This window comes from Alligator sinensis, unplaced genomic scaffold (genome assembly GCF_000455745.1).
Source record: "Alligator sinensis unplaced genomic scaffold, ASM45574v1 scaffold1031_1, whole genome shotgun sequence".
NCBI lineage: Eukaryota > Metazoa > Chordata > Crocodylia > Alligatoridae > Alligator > Alligator sinensis.
In genome coordinates, this window is record NW_005842167.1 from 601,651 (window position 1) to 619,852 (window position 18,202).

Consider the following 18,202-nt stretch of genomic DNA (forward strand, 5'->3'; position numbering starts at 1 on the left):
CCCTTCCCCTCCGTAGATTTACCAGCAGGAGGCTGCTCTCCAGGCTGCCCAGCTGCATTCCTGTAAATCAGCTATCAGATTGATTTTGGCCACTATGGCTGGCTAATAATAGGCCATCGGTATCGGCCAAAAAAATCTTTATTGGTGCACCCCGACTAGTTACATATTTAAAATGTATTTAATACGTCAAACCAAGAGATTATCTTGAATTCTTATTTACTGATAGAGGATAACACTAAGTGTAGATTAAGTTCAAAATTGAATAGAGTATGTGAGGCCCTTGTAAATGCAAGTCTTACTACCCTCAATTGGAGGGCTACCATAAATCAAGGTACTATGGTAATTAATAATGGTCCTAGAAGTTGCCGTATCCTGTTGGTCTTCATTAACAAGAGAATCATATGTAAAATGTAGAGGTGATTATTTTGTTCTGCTTTGAGTATTGCATTCAGTTCTGAGCACTGTATTTCCAAGCAAGATGGTGATAAATTTTGGAGAATCCAGAGAGAAACAAGGAAGATAAAAGTTATAGAATAAATTACCTCTGAGACAAGGCTCAGAGAATGTGTTTCTTTACTCAAAAAAGCAGATAATTGAAGTAAGATATGATAACAACATTGTTGCTTCCTACACTTAATTTCTCATATTATTTTAATGTTATAGTCAGGTACTATAAATGCAACTGCAAAATTAGCAAAACATTGTTCTCTAACATTTTTATACAGGGAATATTTGTCTGTGGTACTCATTTAATTTTAAAGTGAAAAAGGAAGAAAGCTTTAAAAAGTTTACTGCAGTTTTACTTGAAAATAAACACCTTTCCTTTTCTCTCTGTATTACATTTTTCTCCTTCTGAAATGGTGACAAATTATTGAACTTATCAAACCAGAATAATAGCATTTTTTTTAAAACCATCTTTTGACCCTAAGTCATGGCAGCAGTACTTTCCAGCTGTAGAAATAATAACCATGGCACATCCTTTCAAGAAAATCATGTATACTTGCTGGATTTTGTTTGCAAAGCATTGTAAAACAACCATATGGTTTATTTTGTATAGTCATATCATATATTTATTTTACACAATTCTTTTCTATATTAAAGTAGCTTTGATTGAATTCAGATATTGCTGTGGAAATTTTAAAGATACCCTATTTTTGTTTCCATAGCTAATGATTTCCTTAAATTTTTAAGGGCATAAGAAAATAGAAGTTGACATTCGAAGACACCATAAAAGTAATTGGTCTGCTTATGTGAATATAGAATAACTGAAAGTTTTGTTTGATGTTTTTCAGATTTTATTGACATTGTCTGAAAAATAGAATCAGACAGTTTTGCACCTAACTTCTTTCATAGTTCATAAAAAGAAATAGCTAGCTTTAATTAACAGAAGATCCATTCTCAGCCAAAAGAGCAAAACTGGCTTTGAGAAAAGAGATGCTTGTAGCACTTGTTGAGATAAGAAAACTAAATTCCAGAGAACATGAAAGAGAAGGTGATTTTTCCCCCTCCTGAAAAGCTAAAGAGAGAATCAACCTGGCCAAATCATGCACATTTTAGGGAATTTTCTATGATATCAGAATAGTGGTTCGTTTTTTTTTGTTTTTTGTTTTTTTTTTTAAGAATCTTTTTTGGTTACACTGTTGCAGATTTATTCAAAGGAAGAGTGAAGTTGGGAATTGCTCTATAGCTGCTAAATCCATAATTACAATACATGAATTTATTTATATTATTGCAGTGGGTTGGAGCTATAGTTATGAACCACGACCCCATTTTTTCAGTGCTTTAAAAATACAAAATACACAGATACTTTCCCCCAAAGATAATACTTCATATAACGTAGGATAAAAGTAAGTGCCCCATATACCTAACAGCTCAATAATCTGAATGAATTCAGCATCTGCACTAGTGAATTTTTTGTGACTAGCAGCCAGTAATACCAGTGTGAAAAATACTGGAATAACTTGGACGGAATTCTGGGTGGAATTCTGGATATGTACCTGGGAACCAATCCTGCAAACTCCCACTTACATTGTTAATGCTGAATCCATAAATTAGTCCCATAGACTAGGTACAGACATTCAAAAAGCCCTTGGCAGAATTGACCTAAGTTACGTGGTTTTCTATAAGCAGCGCATTTTAGATTGGTAGTGAACAGAAAACACATTTGCCCTTAGGGGCAGGGGAAAATCTAGACCAGGTTCTGCCATTTTTAATCCAGTCTGTGTGCAACAAACTTCTGTTCTGTTATGGGTATAGACTGGTTTCCGATCACTTCTGCCAGTAAAAGTGTAATGTCTGTACCTGGCTACTTAGTATTCGTATGAGCTTGCAAGCTCAGGCTTTATTTCTTGTTTTCTTGTCCCTTTTTTGGTTGTGAAAAAAATAGTATTCTAACATTTCACTGTACCATTAATAAATTGGATTGATTTGTTATATTGAGATGCTTTCTGAATAAAGAAGGACTTCTAGCTATTTCATATATGACTTTCTCTGGACACAAAGCAACCTAAATAAATGCATCTAATTTCTGTAGAATCAACTGTCTTTATACCTCAGTCAGTCTACACCATTGAAGAAGATATTGGTGAACTGTTCATTCCAGTCAGAAGAAGTGGAGACGTTAGCCAGGAATTAATGGTTATCTGCTATACCCAGCAAGGTAATAGTGTCTCAGTTAAGTGAAAATAATAACCAAGTCCAAGTAATGTATTTTATTTCCAGAATATATAGATAATTTTAGTAATAATAATAATTTTGCCTATAAACCATCAATATCAACTGGGAGTATATCCTTCTTCATATTTTATCCTTAGTTAGTGTATTAGTTGTTTAATTTGCAGTCTGTTGACATTCCCAACTGTTGCAGTGCCTCAAAGTCATTCTAGTTTCAGTGCCCTGGTGAAAGTGTTCTCTTGATTGTGCTCCTTGGTCAGATTGTATCTCTTGTGAGATAACAGTTTCTTCACTGGCTAAAGTATCAGAGGAACCTCATGGGAGTATAAGGGTGTGTCCATGATGGAAGGTATAGTTTTGCTGGGGAGCCCAGCCATTAGGAAAGAATGTAAGCATGAGTCACCTGAAGTGCAGCACTCAGCAGGCAATGGCGCAGGTCCATTTGGAATCAAGCTGTAATAAAATAGTTTGATTTAGGAATCGCATATTTTGCTTTGCTCAAAACAGAATGTTTTGACCTTTTCAAATGATTTTCTTTAACTTTTCATTTTATAGAAAGTTTTGATATTTCTAAATTTTATCATGCATTGAAATGAAAACTAATATTGAAATAGCAGGGCTTCCTGTATGATGGAAATTTTGATCGCAGAAAACAGTGTGTTTAAAACACTTTTGTTTGTATAATGGCTTATTTTTACAGAAAACATTTTGTGTGTTTTGAAGACTTATATATAATAGTTTCAGAGCAGTTCCAAGGATTCTTGTGTGCATGGTTAAATGGTTAAACATAGTGTTCATCTCTTTAAGAACACTTGCTCATGGGTAATTTCTTATCTGAAAATACTAAAAAGGGATGAAGAGACAATACACATGTCTTTGGGAATAAAATCAAAGTAAAATTGTCTGCAAAAGTAATAACTGGGGAGAATTAATTTAGTGATATTTCACCTGAACTTTGCAGCATTTTCACACAAGATAAATTATTTCCTTTAGTGAATACAATTAAAAAGTTCTCATTTTTCTGTCTTGCTTGTTTGCCATCAAGACCTAGATGAAAGCTAAGGTATGAAACTGGCAGAACAGACAGAGTCCAAATGAGTTCCCCCACAGAGCAAAAGTTAAGACTGCTTTCTCTCACACAACTTGCTCCACTTCTAAAATGTTTATCTGAGGAAAGAGAACATCTGTTTGAAGTTGGTCAACTTGTTATCCTGTTAAGAATTGTTTTAGAATTGTAAGTCATAACAGCAGTAACAGAATACTGGATACTTTAAAAAGAGTTTCGGAAGAGATAACAACCCTTGTGGTTCAAGGCAACAGATTACTTGTGGCAATATTGGCAGGCTTAAAAAGAAACTTTTCCTGAGGCAGGTTAGCTCATAGTTGCCTAATTCAAGTTTGTTAGGGTTTTTTAAAATGCATTTTTGTGAATCGGCTGCTACCTACATCTCTTGGGAACAGGATATTGGAAAAGATAAATGTACCTCCAGTCTGTTCCAGAGTGGGAACTTGTATTGGAATTTTGTATATGCACTCTGCAAGGGATACATCTATAAAACTAAAAATAAATATAAATACAAATTTAAAGAAAATGAGAGGATTCTCTGATATATTCTATAAAAAATTTACGTAAATGATAATTATTTCCTTTTATCTCACAGGCACAGCAACTGGTACTGTTCCAACATCTGTGCTGTCCTACTCTGACTACATATCCAGGCCTGAGGACCATAACAGCATTATACGGTTTGACAAGGATGAAAGGGAGAAAATGTGTCGTATTGTCATCATAGACGATTCCTTGTATGAAGAGGCTGAGACATTTGATGTTCTTCTGAGCATGCCAATGGGTGGAAGAATTGGTTCAGAATTCCCAGGAACTCAGATTACAATCGTGCCTGACAAAGATGATGGTAAGACATAACTTAGTATGCAGGACAGAAATTACTTTTAATATACAAAGTCCTGACATAAGAGTCTTCAGAAGTAATCATAGAGCCATTATTATTTTTTAAATGGGAAGAATTGCTATTTTAAACTACTTTTTTTGTATGACAAAAATGGTGTCCATATCTTTATCTGTGTGCCTTTTGACATTTTTGTCAATTCAGGAGCTCTTGGCTGTCAGAGACATTACCAGGAATTACTACGTGGAAGTGGCTCTTGTCGATCCCCCTTTTAAACTTAAAGAATATGAAGAAATTTCCAAAAGAGCAATCCTCCAGAACGCAAAAGAATATTTCAGTCATAGAGAATGAATCCCAAGTCCCCTGGAGCTTAGAGCAGAATTTGCTCTGAGCTCCAGGGGAATTTTATATTTCCATTCTTCTAAATTAAAAAGTAGATAGTGGATGTATTCTGGGATGTCAAACTGAAGGAGAGCCAGTGAACTCTAATATCAGTGTTTCTAAGACTTTTAAATAATCAGAATTAGATTAATTTTGCCACTTGGTAGTCCAAAAGGGTCTAATGCTGTTCTTGTTACAAAATGAGAATACAAATACATTGATAAATCAAATTTCAGAATAATGCTCATACCTTGTAACCAAGTCCTCAGGAATTTGGTTTAAAAACAAAGTGACCCAGGGCTCTTACGTACTACTTTGAAAGATGAAGAAACATTGAAGATCAGCTAAAGATCTTGTTCCTGAGGCCAGGTCCCATCATAACCATGGAGAATGAGCAGAAGAAGTAACACAGTTCAAGGCTCTATCATCTTTTGTGCATTTTCTATTCCAGGGTGGAGAGCACCTGGTGCTGCCACTACTTGTCCTGCTGCCAGATTTCGTGACCTGTGGGAAACCCCATGAGCTAAATGTCATAGCTCTATGTGCCAGATCTGGTGTGCAGGCTGTCACTTTGCTCCTGATCTAGTCCAATCCTTTGCTTGAGGCAGAATCATCCCTCTCTAAATTATTCTAAACAAGTGTCTTTGTAACCTACTCTTAAAAACTTCCAAGGATGGCATTTCCACAACCTCTCTAGGTATCTTGTTTTAGTGCTTAACCACCCTCATAGCAAGAAAGTTCTTCATAATATCAAACTTAAATTTCTTTTGCTGCAGTTCAAGACTGTTATTCCTTGCTGTGTCTCTTACAGCTACAGAGAATAGTCTCATGTCAAGTCAACTCTGGGAGCAGAAATAGAAAAGATACCCAGGTAAAATGACCCTGGCTGCTGGCCTCTAAGAGACTGTTTTCTGAACTCCGGGGGACTTAGGGCCCATTTTCCATGACTGAAAAATCCTTTTGCACTGTGGAGGATTGTTCTGTTGGAAATTCGATGCAGACAACATTGTAGAGATTTTTAGCCTCTGGTAGCATGTTTTGTGCTGTTCAGCAGTGATCTGGCCCAACGTTATGCTGGTAATGTCTCAAAGAGATTGGTATGAAATAAAAATATCATTACCACATAGTATAGTATATGTTCTGCATAAAGCTGATCTCCAGATAGTCATCATGGGAACAGAAGTTTTTTGGTAGTTAATGATCTGTTTAAAAGCTGGAAATTGACACCTTCTGTAATTGCACCATGAGCACCCAGTCTGTCTGAAATTTCTCATATGCAACCCTGTGACAGTGATGACTTTGTTTTCTGTGTAGAAGGTATAGGTACTCAAATGCAACTTTCGTGAGATATGACAGTTTGAAATATCCCATATTACACCTCTTGTCAAGTTTCCCAGAGTTTATCAGTCTTATCATATTTCAAACATCACCTGACATAGAAACTTCATATTTAGCTTACTTTACTGGTGTTATTGAATAGTTTTGTAGTTCCTGGTGAGTTTGGGGCAGTTTTGCTTAGTTTACAGGCTTCACAAGGAATGTGTAACAGCATAAAATACTGAGAGCTGTGTTCTTATTAAAATCTGCACCTGTAGCTTAACAAGGGGTGGGCAAGTGCAGCACCAGCCCCTAGAAGAATGGCAGACTCTCAGGAAATCTGTGCCTTGGCAAAGCAACAGCCCCATGCTGCTGGTATAGCAACAGCTGGGCTAGATAGACTTCTGCATACCAGCAGCAGCCAAAGACTTTGAGTCCCCAGGGCAGGTAAGATTCTCTCCATCTCCCTTCCCCCTGGCTAGGGACAGACATTCAAAAAGCCTGAGCCTGAATTGATTCAATCTTTGCAGGTTACTCTAACCTGGCTAGGCTAAATCATTTTGTAACTGCACAGACATCCCAGAAATGCAGGCATGTGCCTGCAGTGGCTCAGGCTAGAAGCCAAAGGGTGCTAGAGCATCTCTCCCTTCCCTTGTACAGAGCTGAGTTGAGGGGGGCATGGGCCAGGCCGCAGCAGGGCACTATGATTAGGGAGGGGTTCCCCCCACCTTTTGGCCAGCCCAGCAGGGAATTGATAACACAGTGTCTATCACCCCTAACTCAAATGTTTATCACCCCATTAAGAAAACAACAGAGGGACATTACCAGCTATCTGTTGATTCTGTCTTTGTCCCATCTGCCACATCATAGACAGTAGCCAGCGTGTGGTCTGCTAGCTAATGCTGACAGGTGTCTGTGTAAGGCAGAGGGGAAGGGGGAATCCCTGCTTAGCAGGAGTAGGGCAGGGAGGGGAGAAGCAGAGGGAAGCCGGGCAGACACCTGCAATCTCTGCTGAGCTCCAGCCAGGGAGTGGAGGGGAGGGGCCAGCTCTGCTGTGGAGCAGAATGCTCCGCCAAGACCAGAGAGCATGCGGGGATGCTAGGGGAGTCTGGTTTAACTTAAACCAGCAAGGGGTCTGGGGCAGACATTGCATAAACTGGTTTGACCCAAATCAGTTGAGTCTAATACTACATTTAACCAGGTTTATCTCAAACTGGTTTCAGCCATTTTTAGACTGGTTTGTGTGCACTGAATATCTGTTCTGTTACAGGTTTAAACCAGTTGCTGATCACTTAAACTGCTTTATGTGTAATGTCTGCCCCTAACCCCTGGGGTCTCTGGTAGGTTTTTGCCCAGGTTACAGGCTAGTTATTTACACCTCTTATGTGCACCCAAACTAGTTGATTTACATGCACTTTAAGAAGTTATAAGGTCTTTAAAACTATATGAAAAGCCACAAGAACATATATAAAGGTTATAATCAACTGAGGGACTCCTGCTAAGGTCATAATCACTAATTTCAGTGGAATCACCACAAGATGATATAGCTCCAAGCTGTGTTACTTCTTCTGTTCATTTTCAGTGGGATCACCACTAATGCCTTTGAAGATAGATTTTGAGTGTTTTAGTGTCTAGAGCAATAGTTCTCAACCATTTTAGCCTCAAGGTACCCCCCCATTAGACTCAAGGGAAAATGCCAACTCCTAGTTTTCACTTGGTTTTTTTACTACAGAAAAAAAAGGAGTAATTCTTCTGTTATGAAGAATTAATGAGAACCAGAATGGGTCAACATGTTCTGGCACTATAGATTCTTATTTGGAATTTCAGGGTTTATTTGTGAACCATGTGTAGATGTTTGCACACCTTACATGCTAAAACTGTGCAGCACCCTGCAGCAATCTTAAAAGGATCATGGTACCCTGGTTGAGAATTACTGACCTAGAGTACGTTGTAGTCTTACAGTGAGATACAGTTCCTCATATTGTTAAGGTTAGTTGCAGTGTATGGACACATTTTATCTTCAGGTTGACATTGACTAGGTAACTAAAAAGGTTAATTGATAAAAGAGTAACAATGGCACAGGAAAAACTAACAAGTCATCTTACAAAAGGTTTAAACCAGGGATGAGATTAAAAAACAACATCCATATGCTACAATTACAGCCAAAACTATTGTACATCCTTATACCATCTGTCAGTTTGACTGCATTCATGAACATGCTTGCCCAGTCCTGCAAATACTTATTCATATGAATAATTTTGCATTCATCAGTAGTCTTCTTAGGACTATTCACATGCAAAACTGTTTAAAGGATGGGGAAGTTATATTTTAGGGTAAAATAAGTCAATCAACAGCTGCTTGTACATTAAGAAGTAAGTTGTAAGTGCAAATGTTTTATAAATAGCCCGTTTTATCTGTCACCGTCTAATATGTTGCATCTAGCATGTTAAAAAAGCTTAAAGGCTGCCTCACTGTGTACTGCTTTGTCTGCCAATGAAACAACTCCCAGAAGAAATTCCAGTGCTCTCAAAAATTTGCTGACAATTCACTTTATTACTGCACTTCTCTTATTTAGATATCATAAAAATATTAATGCACTGTAAAAGAAAAGTATGCTAGGGGGAAAGATTCCACAGTGTAGTGCATTTTGGTTTTGCATCACTTGAGAGAGAATGTTCTTTTTCTAACATTTTGTAAAGCTCCTGTAGTACACATTGAAAAGTAGCATTAAATGAGAAGTTGAATTTAAGAGGCATCAACTGTTATTGCTTGTATGTTGCATAAAACTGTTGAATTTTGCTCAATGGTTTGATTTGTTAAAAATAGCCATATGAAACATAAAATAAATACCAGTTTCATCATCTCTGTAGTATTACAGATGTAATTGAAACTACAAAATCACTCAGGTGGAAATTGAGAGAGAGGATATGCAGCATTTATAATAACAGGTGCAGAAATGCTATCTTGCTAAATCCTGACACTGGTTGTTACTTCTCATCTGCAAATCTGCAGCTATTTTGTGCTTATTGTTTGTTTGTTAAAGGGATTTGCACATAGATAATGAAGTTTCTTTGGATAAATGTGGCAGCCTGTCATTTTGTGCTGATTTCCGCAAACACTGTGACTGGATTAACATCATGAATCAATGTCTGCAGGTCATGACACACAAACAAAAAAAAGTCAGAGTTTAATAATTCTACATCAGGTCTTTTTTAAGGAACTTAAGTCAGCAATATTGCTTATGTCCACTTGCGTTCAGTGCAAGTTAATTAGGAAGCATTCATCCGCGATACCTTTAATCATTTTCTTTTCTTTTCTTCTTTTTTTTTTTTTCTTGCGTAAGTCTTGGGGGAAGGGAGATTAAACAGAAATAGCTGAAATCCTATATTATCATAACAGTGAACCCAAAACAAGTGAGAAGACGCATCAAGCTTTATGATAAACTCCAGAAAGATTATGTAATTTAAGAAACCCCGGGGAATAAAATATTAAGCCATTGTAATTATGATGTGTTGTCAAAACAGTATCTAATCTAACAAGGAATAATTCTAAACAAAGAAAGTACAGGTATATTTATATTTTGAGAGATGATGCGTTCTAGAGACAGTGTTATAGGGACATTTCTTGCTTTGTAAATGAACTTGTCTTAAGGCCCGATCTGCACGTTATATTTATTATGCAATTACCTGGTTAATTACATAATTAATTTAGACTGGCTACACATGCAAATTAGGTATGGCACTTCAAAAATGTCCAGCCAACTATAAAATTATTGCTGGAAAATGTGTAATAATTTTATAGCTGGTTTCTATCCAGTTTTAATTTGCATGTGTAGCCTGTGTCCCCACAGCTGGGAGAACACAGATGCTGCAATCTCACAGCTGGGGGGCTTGAGTAGGCCCTAGATACTACATATATTTCCATAATATAAATTTTAAGAATAATAACATGGATCTATTTGCGTTAGAAATTACAGTTACAAGCCATAAAATCATTGAAGGATGTACAATAGGTCAAGTGACCTACATAAAACCTTATACATTTGATCATTTAATCTTGAATTCCAAAGCCGTAAGTATTTCACTGCCGGCAGTTTCACTGGAAGTAAGAATTCAAACTTTTCTGTCTTTCGTGGGGAAGGAATAAAAAGCCTAATATATATCCATACACATACCCCTAATAAAATATGCATATAGAGAGATATTTGCATAATTTGTTATGCACATATGTATAGAATATATACACTTGTATATAATATTTGCATGCAAATAAATATGCTTTTCATGATGCTTTTCATGATTTATTTATTTATTTATGTATTTGATTTATATGCCACACTTCTCAACAAGGCTTGAGGTGGTTACAATAGGAGATCAGACTTTTGTATTTTATTAGATATTTACTAATATTTAATTAATTGTCTAACTGAAGTCTTAATGCAGAAGTACATAGCTGGTAATCAATTGTAAAAGGGAAACATTTTATTTATGATACTGTATTGGACTTGCCATAAGGCTAAAAGAATTTTAAGTCTGAAAGAAGTGAAGAGCTCTTCAAAAGGAGACTGGATGCACATCTTGCTGGGGTTATTAGACCCCAGCAGTCTTTTCTGCCCAGAGCAGGGGAGCTGGACCCAATGCTCTCACAGGGTCTCTTCTGGCCCTAAACATCTGTGAATCTGTGAAAGAGATGTCTAAAGTTTCCGGATATTTTGAGATCGGAATAGAAAAATAATGACTTTGGACTGCCTTTTGATATCCATATATCCAAATCTCTTTTACATGGTCCTAAGATTTACCACTGAGAGCAACTTCTAAGTAACAAAAGTAATATTTATACAAAGATGTTAATATAATTTTAGAATGCCAGCAGAGGTGAGTACAATAAAATAGAATTTAAGAGTATGTTAAATGCTGCCTACTTAATGCTGGTGAGAAGGAACACAGATCCCCAAATGCCATACCTAGGCAGTTCTCTAGTAGTCTGAAAGGAATGAGGAGCATTTTGCTGATGCCATGATTGTTACTGAGCATACTCTCGCTAGCCTCTTGATGCTGTTGAGAATAAGGTATTTTCCTTCTGAATTCTTGACTGAAATTATTCTTGTTTCTGATAGATATGAATTGCACTGTAGTCAGAGTGTGTTTAATGAAGATACATCATTAGTCCTAGCAGAATATTTTTACTTTATTCCCTGAGAAATGTTGCTCTTCTTATCGTGATACTATTCCAAATTGCACCAGAATTTCCTGTTGGTTTAAGGTGGGGTTAGATTCACAAAACTGCTGGTGGTGGTTCTTTTAATCCAGCTGCCCAGTGCTTATGGCTATACCTAGTTTGCAGGAGACCCAGAGCAACTTTCCTCCTCTCCCTGAGAGGATTTGAATCTCTTGTCTCCCAAGAGACTGCCCTAACCACCAAGCTGTATGGTATTCTGGGATGATAGGGATTGTTCCCTTGCTGAGTGACACTCCTTCACCTTGCATAACCCAGCAGTTCCTAAGCCTGGTGGATTTAGACTCCATCATAGTAAAGTTGGGTCCTCCAACCTCAGCCTCCACCCCCACTTCCCTTGCTCCCAGTTCCCCTAGCTAGTAGCAGTCAGCAATGAAGGGACGTGATAGAGAGGTATCTTAGTTGCCACTGTGATTTGCACATGTACCCCTAGAAACTTTTCCACGGTTTGGGAAATGCTGATATAACCAAATAAATATTCACTGGAACAGGTCAAGAACTCAGAAACTTAAGTCTCTGGTGAGGGTCTGTGGACAGCTGTGCCCGTCTTGACTCTGCCACTGAGATCTGGTGCGCCCATCCGTTCAAGTAGGTCAAAGTACCAGTTCTTAGGGCAGACAGCTTGGTTTCATTAACTCATGTTAGCAGGGCACACCCTCCGTCTCACCCGCCACATCTTGATTTTTCTAGTAAGAATAAAGGATTCTGGATTGATTACACTTGTCCTCATGAGTGTCTCAGGTAATTGGTCCTTAGGGCTCTGCCTCCCCTTACACCCCATCCGTATGCCAACCAGATCTTATAATATAGCCAGGCTGCTGGCCATCTGGTGGAAGAATAGCACCATCAGCAAACTGCTCAATTATAATCGGGCTCAGGCCTAGTTAATAGTTTCAAATAGGTTAAGGAGAGTCTCTCTCCATCTTGCCTTGGCAGTCTGTGGGTCTGGCCAGCTGAGCCATCCATGCCTGAGCCCTTCTTGTCTTTTTTATGGCTGGAAGACTTTTCCCTGGCCCTTGCATCTGCTTATAGTTTGAAACTGCTCCTTGGTGGAGACACATGGGCAAACACTTGTTGCACTCCCAGGAGCTGAAGTCCCGGATGCCACCTGGATGCCACTGACCCCCCAGCGCAGAGCCGGGAGGTAAGGGAACTGGGGGTAAAGAGAAGGTGGGCGAGCTCAGAGGCACTCAGAGGTTATGGGTGGGTGTGTGTGTGAGCATGCGGGGGCTGCACCAGGCAGGACACACCAGCTGACTGGGACCAGGGAGAGGAAGGTACCCCCCCCCCGAATTCCTACTTAGCTGAGGTCCCCAGGGAGGGTTGGAGGCAGTGTAGGAGGGGGGGACTTACTGGATCCCTTTTAGGGCAACTGGTCCCTGATCCCTGTGGCGTCTCACATGGGCCTGCTTCTTGGTGGAGATGCACGGTTAAGCACCTGTTGCACCACCTAGATGCCACTGACCCCCGCAGCACATAGCCAGGAGGTAAGGGAACTGGGGACAAGGAGAGGGTGGATGAGCGCAGGGGCGCTCAAAGACGGTGTGGGTGTGTGCATGAGCATGCATGTGTCTGTGCGTGTGTGTGAGCATGTGGAGGTCACGCTGGGCAGGACACGCCAGCTGACCAAGACCAGGGAGGGGAATTCTGCCCCTCCACCCAGGTCCCTACTTAGTTGAGGCCCCTAGGGAGCCTCGTGACCAGAGCCACGTGAACAGAACATGCAAACAGGCGCAGCTCTTCAGGGGTGTGGCAGTTAGCATAGGAGTTCATGCAGAGACATGTGCGGATAGCACCCAGAGGGCTGGGCTGAGTGAAGAGCCTAAGGCTTGAAGCCTGAAGTGAAGCTGCTGGGACCAGTTAGGGGCATGGACTCGTTCTCAGCCATGGTGGAGACTTGTCATGCCCACAGGCTTCACACCACTGCTGAGGTCTCCACCCAGACGGAGCCCCTGACTCCAGGCTGTGGGGCCTGCTTAGACCAGCTGCTGGCAGCTGGGCAGGGATGCACCCCCACTTGTGCAATGTGCTCCCTAATGGAGTCTCTGGAGGACCAGGTGCAGGAACTTGAAGAGGAGATATGTCAGCTGCACACCATCAGAGCCCATGAAGACCACATCAGTGGCTACTGCCAGCCCCTACTCCAGAAGAAGAGAAGATAGAGGAAAAGGTGAACAACAAGAAGGCTGGCTAAAAAACCCACCCGGTGGCACAGGTAGTCTTTTCCTCTGTGCTCCCAGTTGCAGGCCATGGGCCTAGGAGGGAAGGATGCATTGAAGAAGTAAATCAATGCTTCCAGAGGTGGTGCTACCAAGAGGGCTTCATTTTCTTCAACCCCAATGCAAACTTCGGGGAGAGAGGACTCCTGGGAAGGGATGACATCCACCTTATGTGAAGGAGTAAGTCCCTGTTCTTGGCCAGGATGGGCGATCTTCTAGATGGGGCTTCTAGATAGGGCTTTAAACTAAGATTACTGGGGAATGGAGAAACACTGACTGGAGCATGCCCAGGTACGGGCACACAAGAAAGCTCCAAAGCTGGGGACACTAGGAGATCCACTCTTGCAAGAACTGAGGGAATGGCTCTCCCTCAGCATGACAGGAAATCAAGGGTTTCAACTGAAGGACTCAGGTGCCTGTACACTAATGCCAGGAGCATGGGGAACAAACAGGAGGAACTAGCCCTCCCACTCCGTAGTGGGCATTATGATCTAGTAGGGATTACAGAGGCCTGGTGGGACTCCTCACATGGTTGGAATGTAGCCATATAGAGCTACACCCTTTACAGAAGGGACTGAGTAGGGAAGAAAGGTGGCTCTCTATGTGAGGGAGCAGTACACCTCCTTAAAGTTCTCTCGAACTGGCAGAGGCCATGCACGCACAGGACATTGTCGTCATGAATGACTTCAATTACCAGACAAGGAACACTCAGCTAAGTCAGATCAGTCACGTTGCTTCCTGATCTGTATCAAAGAGCTCTACCTGACTCAGGAAGTGCATGGGCCAACCAAGCTCTCCTAGGCTTGGTCTTGGCCAAAGGACACAATCTGCTGAGCAATTTGAATATAGAGAGTAGTCTGGGTGACAGAAACGATGAAGCCATCATGTTCACTGTCTGTCGCAAGGCAGGAAAATCAGCTAGCAGGGTTGAAGTTTTGGACTTCAAAAAAGCACATTTCAACAGGCTCAGGGCAATAGTAGGGGAAACACTGCGAGACCAGGGACCAAAGGTGAAAGGAGCGCATGAAGAGTGGTCATTCCTTGAGGTTACAATCCTCGAAGCACAAAAGAAGTCCATTCTTATCTGGAGGAGAGGTAGCAGAATGGCTGGGAAGCCCTTCTGGCTTAATAGGAATATCATGGTCCTCTTGAAAAAGAAGAAAGAGGTATACAAACAATGGAAGCTTGGGACAGGCCCCAAGAAGGACTATACAACAGCCCACACTTGTAGGGAGCAGATTAGGAAGGCCAAGGCTGCAACTGAATTTAAACTAGCAACAGAAATCAAGGATAATAAGTCCTTCTTTAGGTATGTAGGGAACCAGAGGAAAACAAATGGAAGCATGGGGCCATTGCTTAACCTCAAGACAGCAGGTTTTCGACACTCAGGAGAAAATTGAACTCCTGAATGACTGCTTTGCTTTGGTATTTCAACGGACTAAGGGGAAAATCATGCTAGATAAAGTATAGAATGAGCATGGTGGGAATGGCCACCTTCCTACTGTTGATGTTGAGCTGGTGCTTGATCAGTTAGAAAACTTAGACATTTATAAGTCAGCAGGACCTGATGAATTTCATCCAAGAGCGCTGAAGGAGCTGGCTGAAGTTATCGTGGGACCTCTGGCAAAATTCTTCCAAAACTCGTGGTGCTCAGGGGAGATCCCTGAAGACTGGAAGAGGGCCAGTATTGTGCCCATCTTCAAGAAGGGAAGAAGAGAGGACCCGGGCAAATATAAGCCAATTAGCCTACCTTCTATCCCAGGGAAAATCCTGGAAACATTAATCAAAGAGTCTATGTGCAATACACTTGCAGAAGGTAGAATGCTGAATGACAGCTGGCATAGCTTCGTTGCGGGCATGTCTTGTTTTATCAATCTCAACTCCTCCTACAACCAGATAACTTGCCACCTGGATAAGAGAGAGAAGAGGTTGACACTGTATACCTAGACTTCCAAAAGGCCTTTGAGCAGGCTGGAAGATTGGAGGATCGTGGGCTTAACTGCTCAACAGTTAGGTGGGTAAGCACTTGGCTGCAGGGTAAGACCCAGAGAGTTCAACGAACAGATCTGTGTTGTCCTGGCGAGAAGTGGCCAATAGTGTCCCCCAGGGTCCTGTGCTTGGTCCAGTGCTTTTCAACATCTTAATCAGTGATTTGGATGTGGGGGTGAAGAGCTCACTGGCCAAGTTTGTGGACAACACCAAGTTATGGGGGAGCATGGTAATGCTTGAAGATAGGCAGCAGATACAGGCAGTCCTCGGACTTAGGACACAATTGGCTCCTGAAAACCGTGTCTTAAGTCGAAATGTTGTAATTTGGAACTGATTTTCCCATAGGAACAATATTATAAATGGGGGATTGGTTGTTCCTGAACCAAGGCCTGGTGCTCTATTTTCACCAAAAATAACTCAGAATTTTTTACTCAATCAATTAGAAATGAGTAATATAACTACATTAATGTTGTAATATTGTAAATAGCAATCTCATTGATTTGGAAGGACTTATTTGAGATGACTTTGCTGGACTTTTTGAAGGGCTCTTGGCTGGAGTCTTCTCAGGAGCCGTGGCTGCAGGTTTTTCTGGAGGCTTGTCTACTTTCTTAAAGAAAGTGTCCAAGAAAGTTTGGAGAGATGTTCTCTAGGGAGATGGGTGACACAGCAAACTTGTTCGTTGGCATGGCATCGGATCAGATAAAGCATCGTAAAGTTGAAACTGACGTCAGAAAGTCAAAACACGGTGTCAATTTATAAACATCGTAAGTGCCGTTCGTTGCAACTCAAAACGTCTTAAGTTGAGGACTGCCTATACAGGCGGACCTAGACAGGCTGGCAAGTTGGACAGATCAGAACCAGCTGAAGTTCAACATTGAGAAGTGTAAAGTGCTCCATCTGGGGACAAACAGTCCCAACATATTTACAGGCTCAGTGGTGCCAAACTGACTAGCACCACGACTGAAAGGGACCTAGGGGTAATGATAGACCATAGTATGAACATGAATCGTCAGTGCGATGCTGTAGCCAGCAGGGCAAACAATACTCGGGCATGCATCGGCTGATGCATCTCAAGCAAAACCAAGGAAGTGATTCTTCCACTTTACTCAGCATTGGTGAGACCGCAGCTGGAGTACTGTGTCCAGTTCTGGGCTTCGCACTTCAACAAGGATGTGGAAAAGCTTGAGAGAGTCCAGAGAAGAGCCACCCATATGATCAGACACTTGCAAGGCAAGCCATATGAGGAAAGGCTCAGGGACTAGCTCCTTAGAATCTATGAATCTATCTATAAATCCTGCACCTTTTTTCCTCACCCCCTGAGGACTTGGTAGCCCGGTGCTTTTAATGTCTTTGCCCCTCAATCACAGTTTGTTAGGCTTCTATCACTACACCTGATGGAGTGTGAACTTAATTCCCAGTGTGCCCTTAATTCCTAATATCTAATATCATTGAACCTACAGTCAGTACAGGACCCCAGATCCCCTTTCTGGAACAGACTCACAGTTGCCACTTTCATTGTTTCACTGAGGAAGGCAACAGCCATCTGAGCTTCACATGCCACATCACTCACTTCTCTCTGTAGGGGTCTGGGTCCCTTGGGCTAGAGGCTCCTCCGAGCTTCTAATCTGGCAAACAGGCTCTTCCCTGCTTACTTCTCCCCTGCTGGGGCAAGCTCCACTCAGGCTCCACGCCCTTGCAGGTATCATCCTGGGTCTCTCTTCTCTTTTGCCGGTGTGGCATGCATACTTATAGTTTCATAGTTTCATAGTTTCTAGGGTCGGAAGGGACCTGGGCAGATCTAGTCCGCCCCCCTGCCATGGCAGGAAAGAGTACTGGGGGTCAAATGACCCCAGCAAGATGGTCATCTAACCTCCTCTTAAAAACCCCCAGGGTGGGAGCCTGCACCACCTCACTTGGAAGCTGGTTCCAGACCCTAGCCGCCCTGACCATGAAGTAGCGCCTCCTGATGTCCAACTTAAACCTTCCCTCCACCAGCTTGTGACCATTATTCCTGGTCACTCCTGGTGGCACCCGGAGGAACAGGGACTCCCCCAGTGCCTGTTGATCCCCCCTGACTAGTTTATAGCAGGCCACAAGATCCCCCCTCAGCCTTCACTTCTGGAGGCTGAACAGGTTCAGGTCCCGTAACCTTTCCTCATAGGACCTTCCCTGCTGTCCCTTGATCATGCGAGTGGCCCTCCTCTGGACCCTCTCGATGCTGTCCACATCCCTCTTAAAGTGCGGCTCCCAGAACTGGACGCAGTACTCCAGCTGCGGCCTGACCAGTGCCGCATAGAGGGGGAGGATCACCTCCTTGGTCCTGCTTGAAATGCATCTGTGGATGCACGACAAGGTACAGTTGGCCTTCCTAGCCGCCTCCCCACACTGCCGAGCCATGTTCATCTTGGAGTCAATAATGACTCCAAGATCCTTTTCCACCTCCGTGCTGACAAGAGGGGAGTTCCCCAGCCTGTAGGTATG

General features: G+C 41.7%; 1 protein-coding gene across 1 annotated transcript in view; it reads left to right on the plus strand.

Annotated features, from left to right (window-relative positions):
- Nucleotides 1-18,202, plus strand: part of FREM2 (FRAS1 related extracellular matrix protein 2) — a 207,279-nt gene that overhangs the window by 111,551 nt on the left and 77,526 nt on the right. Inside the window, exons 6-7 of the mRNA XM_025206643.1 lie at nt 2,534-2,659; nt 4,335-4,586. Coding sequence (XP_025062428.1) covers nt 2,534-2,659; nt 4,335-4,586 — 378 coding nt within the window. The remainder of the gene's footprint in view (nt 1-2,533; nt 2,660-4,334; nt 4,587-18,202) is intronic.